At 35.0% G+C, this 15459-nt stretch overlaps 3 protein-coding genes across 5 annotated transcripts in view; 2 read left to right on the top strand and 1 right to left on the bottom strand.

Annotated features, from left to right (window-relative positions):
* The window catches only part of eif2a (eukaryotic translation initiation factor 2A), an 8450-nt gene extending 5776 nt beyond the window's left edge, over nt 1-2674 (bottom strand). Inside the window, exons 1-4 of the mRNA XM_067389898.1 lie at nt 2499-2674; nt 1719-1788; nt 1560-1631; nt 19-137 (exon numbers count right to left, since the gene is read on the bottom strand). Of these exons, the coding sequence (XP_067245999.1) occupies nt 19-137; nt 1560-1631; nt 1719-1788; nt 2499-2526 (289 nt within the window). The 5' untranslated portion in view covers nt 2527-2674. The remainder of the gene's footprint in view (nt 1-18; nt 138-1559; nt 1632-1718; nt 1789-2498) is intronic.
* Nucleotides 2675-3564: 890 nt separating this feature from the next.
* Nucleotides 3565-5211, top strand: serp1 (stress-associated endoplasmic reticulum protein 1). The gene is made up of 3 exons (XM_067389906.1): nt 3565-3786; nt 4035-4110; nt 4661-5211. Exons 1-3 carry the CDS (start codon nt 3703-3705, stop codon nt 4699-4701), a joined length of 201 nt encoding a protein of 66 aa, XP_067246007.1. The 5' UTR covers nt 3565-3702; the 3' UTR covers nt 4702-5211.
* Nucleotides 5212-5407: 196 nt separating this feature from the next.
* lrch3 (leucine-rich repeats and calponin homology (CH) domain containing 3) overlaps nt 5408-15459 on the top strand; it is a 46952-nt gene continuing 36900 nt past the window's right edge. For 2 of the 3 annotated variants that reach the window (XM_067389891.1, XM_067389893.1), the window contains exon 1: nt 5408-6238. In XM_067389891.1, coding sequence (XP_067245992.1) covers nt 5983-6238 — 256 coding nt within the window. In that variant the 5' untranslated portion in view covers nt 5408-5982. The remainder of the gene's footprint in view (nt 6239-15459) is intronic. The other variant, XM_067389892.1, reaches the window with a different exon arrangement.

Raw genomic sequence — 15459 nt, 5'->3', positions numbered from 1 at the left:
TATTTTAAAGGTGCTTACTGGTATATTGCTGCCAGGTGGCCAGAACTTTATTCAATGGTGAGAATTCCAGCGCTGCTGTTTTGGGTAAATCAAAAGACTTCACCAAATCTCCAGTGGAAACTTTGATCACACTGACCCTATCAAATACACACAGGACATTTACTCAAATGTCAATCTTTGCTATTGGAAAACATGTGGAAACCGATTGCCTTAAAATTTGCAAGTAAAGTACTTCATCATTTTTGAGTTGATAAAGCTAGATACAACTTGGTAGAGAACTTTGTATAGGTACCAGAAAATGTAAGTATCGATAACTCAATTTGACAAGTTGAAATTAGTTCAGCCATCTTAGAGGCTTTAAGGGTTAGTTCACCCAAAAATGAAAATAATGTCATTTATTACTCATCCTCATGCCGTTCCACACCTGTAAGACCTTCGGAACACAAATTAAGATATTTTAGTTGAAATCCGATGGCTCCGTGAGGCCTTCATAGGGAACAATGACATTTCTCAAGATCCATAAAGGTACTAAAAACGTATTTAAATTGGTTCATGTGAGTACAGTGGTTCAATATTAATATTTTTGGTGCGCCAAAAAAACAAAATAACGACTTATATAGTGATGTCCGATATCAAAACACGGCTTCATGAAGATTCGGAGCGTTATGAATCAGCGTGTTGAATCAGCGGTTCAGAGCGCCAAAGTCACATGATTTCAGCAGTTTGACACGCGATCCGAATCATGATTCGATACGTTGATCCATAATGCTCCGAAGCTTCCTTCATTGGCCATCACTATACAAGTCGTCATTTTGTTTTTTTGGCGCACCAAAAATATTAATATTGAACCACTGTACTCACATGAACTGATTTAAATATGTTTTTAGTACATTAATGGATCTTGAGAGAGGAAATGTCATTGCTCCCTATGGAGGCCTCACTGAGCCATCGGATTTCAACAAAAATACCTTAATTTGTGTTCCGAAGATGAACGAAGGTCTTACGGGTGTGGAACGGCATGAGGGTGAGTAATAAATGACATTATTTTCATTTTTGGGTGAACTAACCCTTTAAGTTCAAATTCAAGTTCAAGTGCAATTTATTTATATAGCACATTTAAAAACAATCGTAATTGACCAAAGTGCTTCACAAAATCCAACAGAAGAAAAAAAAAACTGATTATTATAAGTGCATTTCACTAAATAAATCAAAACCAAATCAAATCAAAACTATTTTAGGAATTATTAGGATTATCAAGTCAACTTCTGTGATATACTCTCAAAAATGTCAGTTGTATTGACAATTAAAAAACATATTTTGGAAAATGAGTGAATTAAACTAAAGATATATATAACTGCAGAAGTGGTGGAAATTATTGAAAAATCTATCGAGATTAAAACTCATCTTTTGCTTGACAAACTGGTACTCCAACAAATCAAGTGATCTTAAGTTGACTAACAAAGGCATGATACTAGATTTTTACAATTAAGCTCAAGGAATTGTTGTAAATTAAGTCAAGTCAAAGTCAGGAAATTTGTTAGATTTTACAGTGTACATACTGTGAGCCGTTGCACCAACCAAACAGGGTCCCATCACTGCTGAACTTCATGTATCTGCCTTGCCGGTCATCTCTAAAACAAATGAAACACTTACTTTTAATAAAGCGGACAAAGTTTAGGTGTAAAATCTTTCTTCATGCAGCAAATGCAATGACTGACCTCTGAAAAGCAGAGCTTTCCTGACAGCTCGGAGGTCCACACAACAGCAACGTTCCATCTGATCCTCTGACTGTTTGAAATGAAACAGACTATGTTAAAACCAGAAAAGGAAATCAAAAAATTAACACAAAGTTTAGCCTTGAAGTTTTAAGGTCATAAATCTTGTGTAGATTTAATATTTGGGTCACTTTGAAAACAAATCTGAAGTTTGTACTGTACAGTCACTCAGAGGGACGGGTGGATGAATAGATTTTTCAATATATGTAAGTCTATAGGGATTTTTAATGGTCAACCATAGGGGAAAAAATAAGTCTATTAAATCAGAACAAGCTGAGGGATTGTCTGAGTTTGTTGGATGTAGCTTGAAAATAATCTGTTCAAATATTTGTTGTCAGGTTAAAAAAGACCAACAACAAACAAACCCTGACCTAATTTACAATGTGTTGGCTTTCTCAAGCCCTCTTAAAACAGTTTATTTCTAAACTGCCATTATCAGCTGATCATTAACTAAATATAATATAGATTTTTTTTATATATTTATATTTCAAATTTTTATATGTGTGATATACGTGTTAGCTTATTTCTCTCATTACGCTAAAATAACGTTACAGTTTTTTTTGCGCACATGACAGGCTAATGAATGAGTTCAAGCGTGTCAGCAAAACTTCAGAATAAAAGACATGAGAGATATTTCATAACATGCTTGCCATCTCACGTTGATTATTTATCTTTACGCAACTGGAATGGGCATGAAATATACATTTTAGAGCAACAACTCACCTGCTAAATGAGGTGTGGGGGGCGCCATTTTGAAACGGAAGTACGACAACGTGCCACGTCATAGCATCCAACGCCGACGTCACTATAGAGAGTTTCGGTAAGAGTTTGACGTGTAAAATGTGAAAACAAAATTCATAAAGTAAAGTTTTTATATGTAATATCGATTCCTTCCGATTTTCATAAGAGTATTTCTATAAATTATAGATTTTCGTATCTCAATAAATCTTATTACAGTTTTATAGGCGCCAGTTTTAGTGTGTGATATAAGTTTATAAGTCTTTTAAAATAAGCCAAAAATAGATAAGTAAAATAATAATAATAATTTCGATTTGTTGACAAACTTCGTAGAAAAAAATACCGCACAATGAATTTTGATATGCTTTCTGATGACATTTTTCTCAGAAATTTGGACCAGATTCACAGACATATGTTTCCATGATTGACTAATGCTGAATAATTGCGACGGCAAAAGAATGACGCTTATCCTGAATGGGCATTTCAAAAAGAAAACGTGTGAAGAACATGAAGACTTGCTCATAACTGCATCTGTTAAACACACAATAATCCTTCAGGGGGCGATCGGCGGCCATTCAGTCAACGCTCCATTCAGACGCATAAAAGTGTGTAAATCTGTTTTTATGATATTTTTACGCTAAAATAAGATGTTCTATTCAAGATTTGCCACTTAACACACACAAACGAGTGTTTACTCAAGAATGTTGAGTTGACTTTACAAAATGACTAAAAAAAATATATTTCAGCTAGCAGTGATTGGTCCAACCTCGCCAGCGCTGATTAAAGTAACACTTCCCACGTGACAACAACCGCTATCGAAGCGCTCAGGAAAACAATTTAAATGTTAATAATGACATAGATTAACTTTAATAGTCATTAGCACGAAAAATAAAATACACTGAATGGAATTAAAATAGAAAAAAATATATAATTTAGATAATTCTGCTGGTTAATTACCGCCCATTAGATATCACCCTTTGATCCGAGTTGCCATTCTCACGCCTATATTCTGTTTCGAAGCGTCCACGTCTCGTGGGTGGAGTGAGCTTCTCTTATGCACACGTAGACTAAACCAGTACATCAGTGCAAGATCACACGTCAACTGATCGTACAGCTTCTCGGATCTCTGTCGGTTTCGACGCTTCTTCTTCTTTTTTTCTTTAAAAAAACATCAAATTAGTTGTAAAAGATGGTGGCCAAACAGAGGATTCGCATGGCGAACGAGAAACACAGCAAGAACATCACTCTAAGAGGCAATGTGGCCAAATCCACGGTAATTTTCAGCTTTTACTACTCTGACTTTTACTATAGTAAATGTTTTGATGTATACTCTATATAAAATAGCATTAACTAGCTTTGTTTGCATTACAGTAAACGCTTACTAGTTTGTATATTCGTGTATTGTACTGAACATTGATTAGGTAAAGCAGAGCAGCTTTAATATGTTCAGTTGATCATATTGGCTCTCTTTAGGAGTAATTTATATCTCTAAATGTACTAATGTTAATATTTTCTGAACAGAGAGGCACTCAAGAAGAGAAGGCAGTGGTGGGACCGTGGCTTCTTGCCTTGTTTGTCTTTGTAGTATGTGGATCAGGTGAGTTTACAATCCAAAAAAACATCCACTGCCATTGAATGTGTTGTTTAATACATTAAAAGTATGCAGTGGACATTTTAAAATCAAATACACTCAAAGCAATAGATCAGCATGCCAAACATGAACTTTGTTTCATAACTCTGTTTAAAAGGACAAAGTGCATTCATACTGCAGACAGATTTAAAAGCTGATCCTCAGACAAAATGTTAATTTCTTGATTTCTTTGTGCACAATACGATTAAGAACTTTAGCTAGTGTTGTATTATTGGATAAATAATAAAGAGAAATGTCTGTATTGGGAGCAATCGCTTACATTTCTTTAAATTTACTGAGTTTTTCACATGCATTAATGTTAATGTGCTCTAACCAACATGCACTTTCTTTTAAGACCCCCAGAAAACATGCGATTTGTCATCAGCACATCATTGTTCACTATATTTTATGTTTTCATCTGATGAAAGTGCATATGATAAGATTTCCTAGATACTTTCCATTTTCTGAAGCTCAAATATATTTGTTCTAATGTTATTTTTCTGTCTTCTCTTTACAGCAATATTCCAGATCATTCAGAGCATCAGGATGGGAATGTGAAATGAATGGTCATCGTTTTTTTTTTCTTTTCTCTCCCTCTCTTCTCCTGGCTTGCCTGAAGATCACTTGATCATTCCCTTTTCTTATTTAATCTTTATATGTCTCAAGTTTTTTTCATCGCAACACCACGGTCTTTTGTGCCTTACTCAAAAGCTGGAGGAACGTTATCTTCTGAAACATTCCAATGTGGGACTATCAATATTGCTGCTGAATCCATAACTGAGGCAATAAACCCAAGACTACAAATGACTTTCAACTTTTTCTGTGGAAAAAAAACACATGTTCGTTTAAAAGAAATGCTGCAATGTATTTTCTGTGTTCTAAGTTTTTGGACCAGTTCATGTTAATTAACATTATTGGTACTATGCACCTTTATTGGATCTTCCTCTACATTTAGAGCTGAATTTGTGTTCTTTGACTATTCGCTCAAGGAAATGAAGGTCCACATATTCAGTTGTATGTGTAGAGAACATGAAAAATAAAAAAAACAACACATTTAAAATGTCTCTTTTGTCTTTAAAATAATTTGTAAAAAAAACATTTTTTTCCCCATGAATCCATCAAGGGGCCCATATATAATGATATAAAACATATACATACATGCTCTTATCACTTAAATGTAAATATCTGTTGGCTGTTTAGGGGTTTCTTTGTAGGCAATCATATTCTCAGTTCTATAATTCACCAGTAGGGGGCAGTTTGCATGATTTTTATACATTTAAATTACATTATAGGTCAATCTAATTTTCATTTAAAAATTGTCACACACGTACAGATTAAAGAACCACAGATCTAAAAATCTTTGCATGTTTTCTTGACTCTTGAATCCAATAAACAATCTTTAAATCAAGATTATTTTGTCAGTTTCATCACAGATCATACATTGACATTTATTTACCATGCCATTTCCCTACATAACAAGGAACACTTAATTAGAATTTATAAAATGAATAAGATAATATTTGTTTGTTTATTAAACCTTTTTTTTTTAAAGAAAAGTCATGTCCATGACTTGTCAGCTGGCCTTTAATGCATACATTTATGAATTTAGAATATGATAAAATAAAGGTGAAGTGAGATCATTCCATACACGCCAGACTGGTTGGACTTTTTTGAATCCTTCGCCTTCAATCCACGCATACACGAGTGTCCTCGCTCGTGCTCCGTTGGATCTGTCTGTTTCAGACCCCTCTCTGCCCTCTGTGCGTCCGCGCATGCGCACTACCACTGTCCGCGCTCGTGTGGGGCCCGTGAGGATCCAGCGGGAGTGTTAGCTGTGTAATGGCGGCTTCGGTGTTGCTCTCCGCGGATAGCGCCGTGCCCTCTTTTACCGTCGGCCATCCCGCCGGAGTTACGGCGGCAGGAACTACCCATCACGGATTATCCAATGCTCCTGGACCCGCGTCCTGGAACCGCTCGCTGGATCGGGCGCTGGACGAGGCGGCGGCCACTGGAGCGCTCAACCTGAGCGGCAGGAAGCTGAAGGAGTTCCCGAGGAGCGCCGCCGGACACGACCTGACCGACACCACCCGGGCCGGTACCGAGCCTATTTATTTATATTCTGCCCCCCTTTAACCGCTAACCGACCCAAAAGCTAGTTAAAGCCGCGTTGGTCGAGTTTTACACTAGTTTACACTGGTGTAAACACACGGGTGTGTGCTGGGCTGATAGCCCATCTGAACTCATGATCAGTCATTTGTGTCCAATAAATGTAACTTAAACGTTTCATCTTCAGAGCTGAATTTTGTCTAAAGTTAAGATTACCTCTCAAACTTAAAGCTCATGTTTGTGTTGAAACTATTGTGATCCGATGGGACACTAGACACTCAGGGAACATCTGTCAAATTTTTAGCTCCATGTAGGTTATATGAGACCAAAACATGGGGCTTGTTCATCAGGTTTATAAGAGTTTGACAGGTTAAGAGGTTTGGACATGCTGCTGGTAATCAGGTTAAGGTGTTTGATCATCAGGTTAAGTTGTTTGGCCTTTATGTGAAAGGCTTGATCATTATGGGAATTGGGTTTTGATCATTAAGAGGCGCTCAAGACTTTATAGGATGTGATTAAGAGGTTTGGTCATTGTTTTGTGGGATCTAATCATATTTATCTTTATGTAGACAGGGCTTTGAGTTTGAACTAAGTTGTTTAATTATATTAGATCAAGTCAAGATGTCGGTAATCATGTGGATCTGGGCCTTTGCAGTTTTTTAGAAGCTACGTAGTGACCCCCATCCTAAAACCTAAAATTAAATGTATTTTAATGTGTAAAGACCCAATTTATACTGTGAAAAATGAATAAACATGTAAAACATTGTTTGGAAATTATATTATTATTATTATAATTATTTTATATTATTGTTTTTGTCACTGTAGTAGTGAACTTAAGAATTAGTTTTTAGTATTTATTTATTATTTAAATAATTTTTACATTTATATTGCTTATTTTCTGTTATTTTTGTTAAACTGTTTTTCTCAAAACTTTGCCATGGACCCCCTATAGCATCATTTGCGGCCCCTTGGGGCCCCAGATTAAAAAGTAGTTTCTGTGTTTCTGAAGTAGTGTCATACATATACATTAGGACTGCACAATTATGCGATTATTCCCTTGAAATTGTAATTGCGATTATTAGTTACGATTATCACAATTTACATTGAACGATGTTTTGAATAGCTTTATGCCATTGTTTGAAGCGACTGCATGCCATATTGTTGTATCAAACCAGCTGAAAACACTCTTCCTGAAAAACTTTTATTGCTTTTCTATAGCAATAAATAAAAAAAGTAAAAATATGCATGGTATTATTATGTTACACTAAAATTAAAATTAAAACAATGGAAAAAAACCCTTAAGATAACCTGTAGAAAGTAAAAAACATCTTAAGCACAGAATTTTTTTTTGTAATTACGCCTTTGAACGATTACATAATTGTGGCATCCGTAATTGTAATCATGATTACAGATTTGATTAATTGTGCAGCGCTAATATACATAATAACTGCTTTCTGTGGTTCAGCGGCAGCACAAACAGAGATTTGAATGTTCCGGTGTGATTTTTGTCAAAGTTTTAATAGACGCAGGTGAATCTTTGTCATTTAGGAATGAGATCATGTGGGTATTTTGAAACAAGGTCGTGATCTTTTAACAATTAATCGTGCAACTCTAGTCCGCATACATTAAAACAATACTTGCTGTAATCAAACTAAACTACAGTACAAAGTAGCTTGCTTATCTGACACATACAGGTGCAGGTATCGTGGTTTAGGAGTTTCTAGACGTGTTCAGACCTGTGATTTTTTTTTTATTTTTTTTTTTATTATTATTTCCTGAAGCACAATCAGAAATGTAGCATGTCCTGTACCTGAGTTGTGTTATACTCATCAATGAGAGAGAATCATATAGAACCTCTTTAAACGAGTCACATCTCCTAAGCATGTAGGATAAACCTGAGCAGGCTGTATAAACATCTGTCTGAAGGTTTTTGTGAACCGCTGTTTCTCATAAGTGCTTGCATGACTAGTTAATGCTTAAAAGTCTACCTGATTGATGGTTAGCATATAAGCTCATTACTCATAATAACAGTTATAAAAATACCACACTGACATCTTAATGTTTGCTGCTTTTTTGTGTTTTTTTGCACAAATTGCAGGTTTGAGAATTTTAATTTAATTTAGTCCTTTTGTTATAGTCTAATGCATGATGTATATTAGATATAGCACCTCAAATTGCCATTGCGAATGGAAGATTGTGGAAAAACTGTATTTTTTGTAGAGTTTGACTGCATAAAGGAGCTATTTGCATTGTGTAGAATAGCATCTTTATCCTTAATGTTGTAGTGATGCTTCTTAATGCAAGTATTACTTTAATTACTGCTCATAATTAACAAAGTCTAGGTCTAGTTAGTAAGCGTTAACCGTCTCGTATTGTGTTGCACGCTCTGAAAATAGGAATTGGTCGAGACTACAGCTCTGATCCTGAGCACACATGGTGTCTTGTGTCTGTGTCAATATTGATCGTCTGTGCAGTGCATGCTGGGATCCATGCAGTATCTCTGATTTCGTTCTCATCCAAAAGACAGTTCACAAAAATGTAGACTGTAGGAATGAACAGAAAAAAAAAAGTCCCCCAAAATAGTTCTTTTGCTTTTCTGTGTGTTTGTTATGGTTTGCAAATGACAGATTGTGAGCGCCATAGCTTTGTTTCTGCCAGATAGTTTATGGGTCTTTTTTTAGAGAGGTCATTTTACGGTGATAATAACAGTTTAACATTGGCTCTTGATTCTGACTGAGAGGTTTATCAATGATGTCAATAATAAAATGTTTTAATTTTTTGTTTAACTACACTGTAAAATCATCTTGTTAAATTTACAGGAAATGTGACAGCTTTTATAGTCAGATACAGAGTGGTGCAGGGATGACGTCAACTGAAAACACTAATTCGCCACTGTTTCCCTTGAGATTTTCCTGTGGGGTTTTATAATGGGGTTTTTCAATTTATGAGTAAAATAAAAACTGTGGTAAACATAACTTGACGATACTTTGACTTTTATCCAGTTACTTATTAGAAACATACGTTTTCAAAAATAAACATTACTTCAGAATTGGCATTTTTGGGATATTTATGTCATTTACTTTGTAGAACAAAACGTCAACTCAAAATATCGTCGAGTTCTGTTTACCACAAGCTTTATTTTACTCATACATTGAAAAACCCCATCGGAAAATCTCGAGGGAAACGGTGGCAAATTTGTCATCTGGGATTTTTGACATCATCCCTTCACCGCCTTGTTGAGTGAACAATGATTTGGACATTATGGGATGCAGTTTGATGCTTGTATATTGTACTGTTCATAGCTAGATATATCAATGAAAGTTATATTATTTAATTATATTTAAAGTTATTAAACTTCTTAAATATGCACTGTACAAACCATTCTTACAACCATCACTACAATAATTTAGGGCTGCAACGATTAATCGTTTGCAAAATAAAAGTGTGTTTACATAATATATATGTGTGTGTTCTATGTATAAAAATTATGTTTATATAAATACACACACATACAAGTATAAAGTTTAGAAATATATGCATGTATTATAAATATATATATTTTATATTGCATATAAACATAAATATTTTATATATAAATATAACATTTTTCTTAAATATATACATGAGTATGTGTGTATTTATATATACATAATTATTATACACAGAACACACACATATATATTACGTAAACACAGACTTTTATTTTGCAAACGGTTAATCGCGATTAATCGTTGCAGCCCTACAATAATACGGTGCTAAAATAATATTTAGATTTTCGCGACAAATTATAATACATTTCTTCCAGAGAACCTACATTTTTACAGTAAATCTGCTGATATTGTCCTGTTAAAACTAATGTATTTTTTTACTGTATATGGTACAATAACCTACAGTTAACTAATTAGCAGGTTTTTGACAGGTAGCCTACTTTTTCCATTAAGTTTTCTACAGTAACAGTATACCTCTAAAACAACAACAAAAATCTTTATATATGGTAAGTAACTTACAGCTAACGAAGCAATTTTTATTTTTATTTTTTTTGGTAATATTTTAGTGTTTTCCATTAAAAGTCCTGACATTTCTTACAAAGCATGATTAAGAAGTGATTTTAATGAGTCACAGATCTGTATGCTCCACCTGTGGAGTAGAAATATGTTTCATCGAAATGATCCATTGGCTGTTCATATATAATTCACAGTGAAACAGCTTGTTAAGAGTGTTTGTAAGTCTCTGCTGACTTGACGTGATGTGATATTTGACCTCAGATATTTCCTCGTCTGATTGCTTTGGCTGTGTTGTCCTGTGAACTGTGCCAAATGTATTGGTCTCCTGCTAAGGAACGTTGTCTTCCCTCAGCTCAGAAGGCTCAGAACAGGTGTCCTCCCTCTGAGAACGATTACAAGGCTTTCTGGTCTGCTGTCAATTCAACAACACCCGCAGTGCAGACAGCACGATTGTCCCTGCTGACTGTGATTCATTAACTTCATACTCTCATTTATACATTTGTGCTGTGTGTTGTATCTAGTGTTAGATGCTGTTATTGTATTTGTCAGTTACATTGATAAAGTTTCCTTCAAGATGATGTAAATGAATTTTTCGATGGAAGTTTGTTTGTTTGTAAGCTTTAGGCTGTTCTATTGATAATAGTTATATGACAGTTCTGTGTTTAATTGGCACTCACAACTTGTTAACTGGTGAAAATCCCACTTTATTCCACTTGCCAGGGTCCATGACAGAGTCCAAAGTATTTAAGGTAGTGGTTCAGCGGATCACAAAACTCACGGTTCGGATTATATCACTGTTATTAAGTCACGGATCAGATCATTTTTCGGATCAGCACAAAAAAAAAATTGTAAAAATAATAAAAATTGGGGGGTGGGGGCTTACTTTGCATTTATTACTTAGCCCACTTTAACTACTCCAATACCACAGCAGAAACTACCAGCCTAACTAATATATTATTAAAGGCAAGTGAACAGACTGTAAAAAGAACAAATACTATACACCAATTACAAGCATAGATAAATAATACAACATAAAGTTACAAATAAAGTATAAGGTCTAACTGTAGTATTAAAGGATTAGTTCACTTTCAAATAAAATTTTCCTGATAATTTACTTACCCCCATGTCATCCAAGATGTTCATGTCTTTCTTTCTTCAGTCAAAAAGAAATGAAGGTTTTTGATGAAACATTCCAGGATTCTTCTCCTTATAGTGGACTTCAATGGCCTCCAGACGGTTGAAGGTCAAAATTACAGTTTCAGTGCAGCTTCAAAGAGCTTTAAACGATACCAGACGAGGAATAAGGGTCTTATCTAGTGAAATGATCGGTCATTTTTAAAAAAAAAAATACAACTGTAAAAAACTAAAAAAAACGAAACTGGCACTGCGTTCGTTCCGTAATGTGTAAACTAGCAAGACAAAACACGTGCAAATGATAACCTTTCAATCTATTGTGGTTAAATTGAATTTCATCTGCAATTGATCTGCAATTGATATCACGTGCGTGCCGAATCGTGGGGCTTGGTCCGTACGGATCATGGCTCTACAACGATCTGTTTAACCACTAATTTAATTATGATTATTTTATGGTTTCAAGTTCAACTTCTTTAGGACTTATTTGGTTATTCTGGCTATTTTGCTCAACTCATTAAATTATTTTTAATTAAGTGAAACCACATTGAGATTTTTAGATTTAAGTCAAAGATAAATGTTTTTTTTGTTTTGTTTTTTTTTTAAACTGGTTTTTAACTTCTTTTAACCTGTTTGCGATTAATTGCAAACAAACAAACATGTTTAATAAGATAAACTTTTTGAGTGAATCTCTCAAATCCGGTCAAGAACATGTTTGTGCCCTTATAGTTTGTAAGTGATAAGAAATGATTTTGCATTGCCTGTTTTAGAACTGTTAAAGCCAAATACGAAAATTCTGTCATTAAGTACTCTCCATAATGTTGTCTCAAACCCGTAAGACCTTCATTTGTCTTTGAAACACAAATTAAGATATTTTTGATGAAATCCAAGGGTATCTGATCCAAACATAGGCAGCAACGTTATTGCACACTTTGAGGTCCACAAAGGTATTAAAGACATAGATAAAATTGTCAATGTGACTACAGTCATTCAACTTAAATATTATGAAGTGACGAGAATACTTTTTGTGCACAAAAACAAAACAAAAATAATGACTTTATTCAACAAATTGTCATCTGTCCTCTGTCATACTGCTACACTATCTTCGTTGCAGAGCTTCTATGTTTATGTCAGAACACAGCCTCAGTAATTGGCCGGCTATTTCACTTCATTAACAGATTAACAAAATGAAAGAAAAAACTGCAACAAGTAGTATATGCTGAGTTTCGGTTAACTTTTGTGATGCGCTCCAGCTCCACAAACAAGTTCACGGAAAGGAAACCACGACGGCAGAAAGTGGCATTTACAGAACCTTTAGTTTCGAATGATGTCTTACTCTTATCTGACATCTTGATTTTCGAGTCTGCGCATAGTGAACTTGAAGCCCAAGTTTGCGCAGTAGTGAGCACGAAGTGGAGCCAAAATATCAAGGTCCTGCCCACAATCCCGCAGAATCGGTTAATATAGCTTACTTCAGGAATAACACATTGTGACGGTGTGAAATAAACAGTTCTGGAAATGTAGGAATTAAACTAAAAGCTCCAGTCTCCTCCCGAAGATCCAGAAAAAAAGTCAGTTGGTGCCTACTGACTACTTCGCTCAGAGAAGCTATCAATCATGACGTCAACCTGCATCAAATAACTAACTAAAACCAAACTTATTTAAAGAACAAATACTTGAAAGTAACATCAGCATGATTAAAAACTGCCTAAAATGACAGAAACCATCTTTGGAAAAAAATATTTGATGTATAATTTTGTTAGTTTGTCTCATGTCCCATTACATTACATGGAGAGGGCGGGGTTTATGACCTGTACTGCATCCAGCCACCTGGGGGCGATCGAGATGCTTTGGCTTCATTTTTCAGGACTTGTGTGACACGCTTGCTATGACTATAAATGAGTCGTTTCTGCTGTTATAAGGAAAAAATTCAAGTGATCTTGCAGGCGTCTCACTTGCACACACACACACAACATAAGTTCTAGCATTGCAAATTTGACCTGTTCATGATCGGAATAAAATAGTCAACCAAAAAGTTACACTGCTTATTTTAAATAGTCCGTAACAATCTGTGCCGTCCATGACCATGAGAATTTCAGGTTTTTACTGTAATGACAACTTGGGAGAAAAATGTTTAATTGTCATGCAAATAATATCATGATCCAAAAGATAATATTAAATAAACTTAATTTTTTAATCAATATTGAATTGTTTGTATTTTCTTTGATTTTATTTTTTTTTGTTTGTTTTTTGGTGTGAAAAGCTTTAGCTGTGCACAAGTGGTAAGTGAAACGCTACCTCTCACAAAATGCTGTGGACTGTGGTCATGTCAGATTTGCGATTGTAGCTTAGAAAATGTTTGGAGACATTGCAATTACACACTTTCCCATGCCATGCTTTGTTTTTGAACAGAAGTTCTTGGCCTTATATAAACAAGCATGTGAAGTTCACCACAGCACACGGTGGTGTGATCTGTTCTCAAACACATCATAGAGATGGACAAAACAAGTACTGCCTTTTTGTGCTTTGTCTCTTGTCATTTTTATAGGATTAGTCAAAATGATAAATTATAGGTGTTCTATCTGCTCCTTAAACAGTTCTACATAGGCTACTATATTATCCAAAGTTTTGAGAATGCACATTAAAGGTGCCCTAGAACTTTTTTTAAAAATATGTAATATAAGTCTAAGGTGTTCCCTGAATGTGTCTGTGAAGTTTCAGCTCAAAATACCCCATAGATTTTTTTTAAATTCATTTTTTTAACTGCCTATTTTGGGGCATAATTAGAAATGAGCCGATTCAGGGTGTGTGGCCCTTTAAATCTGGTGCTCCACACCCCAAGAGCTCTCGCTTGCCTTAAACAACATAAAAAAAGTTCAAACAGCTAATATAACCCTCAAAATGGATCTTTACAAAGTGTTCGTCATGCAGCATGTCTAATCGCGTAAGTAGGTACAGTATTTATTTTGATGTTTACATTTGTTTATGAATAAATTTGAGGCTGTGCTCCGTGGCAAATGGCTAATGCTACACTGTTGGAGAGATTTATAAAGAATGAAGTTGTGTTTATGAATTCTACAGACTGCAAGTGTTTAAAAATGAAAATAACAACGGCTCTTGTCTCCGTGAATACAGTAAGAAACAATGGTAACTTTAACCACATTTAACATTACATTAGCAACATGCTAACGAAACATTTAGAAAGACAATTTACAAATATCACTACAAATATCATGATATCATGGATCATGTCAGTTATTATTACTCCATCTGCCATTTTTCGCTGTTGTCCTTGCTTGCTTACCTAGTCTGTTGATTCAGCTGTGCACATCCAGACGTCCTGCCCTTGTCTAATGCCTTTCATCCAGACATTAATACTGGCTGCCCTTGTGTAATGCCTCAATCATGGGCTGGCATATGCAAATATTGGGGGCGTACACCCCGACTGTTACGTAACAGTCAGTGTTATGTTGAGATTCGCCTGTTCTTCGGAGGTCTTTGAAACAAATGAGATTTATATAAGAAGGAGGAAACAATGGAGTTTGAGACTCACTGTATGTCTTTTCCATGTTCTGAACTCTTGTTATTGAACTATGCCTAGATAAATTCAATTTTTGAATCTAGTGCACCTTTAACTTATTTCCACCTGGTTAAAAATTTACACCATGGCTATAGTGAAAATATTTGAAATAAAACACTGTTACGAAAATTAATGTTGCAAATATAAATGACATGAAAATAAGTCTATCAAAATATTAGAAATGACTAGAAATATAACCCTGCTAGATTATCAGTAATGCATCAATATTTTTGAAAAAGAAACATCTAAAGTTTGAAGCTGAAGAATGAATGAATGAATGCAGTAAACTGAAGCCTGTTCTATGACACATCCTATATGAGATTAATCAGATATCTTATATACACAACATAAATGTAGCATTACAACTTGTGTCTGCACAAAAGGACAGAAATGCAAGTGAGCTAGAAATAAGATAATACTAGCCACAGAAAGTGTTATTCCCGTTGTGGATGTGCTCTTCCTGTAACAGTGCGCTGAAACACAGGCAAATAAAGC

Source organism: Chanodichthys erythropterus, chromosome 7, assembly GCF_024489055.1.
Source record: "Chanodichthys erythropterus isolate Z2021 chromosome 7, ASM2448905v1, whole genome shotgun sequence".
In the NCBI taxonomy this organism is placed as follows: domain Eukaryota; kingdom Metazoa; phylum Chordata; class Actinopteri; order Cypriniformes; family Xenocyprididae; genus Chanodichthys; species Chanodichthys erythropterus.
The sequence above is the reverse complement of the archived record's forward strand: the minus strand, read 5'-3'. Positions and strand labels throughout refer to the sequence as shown.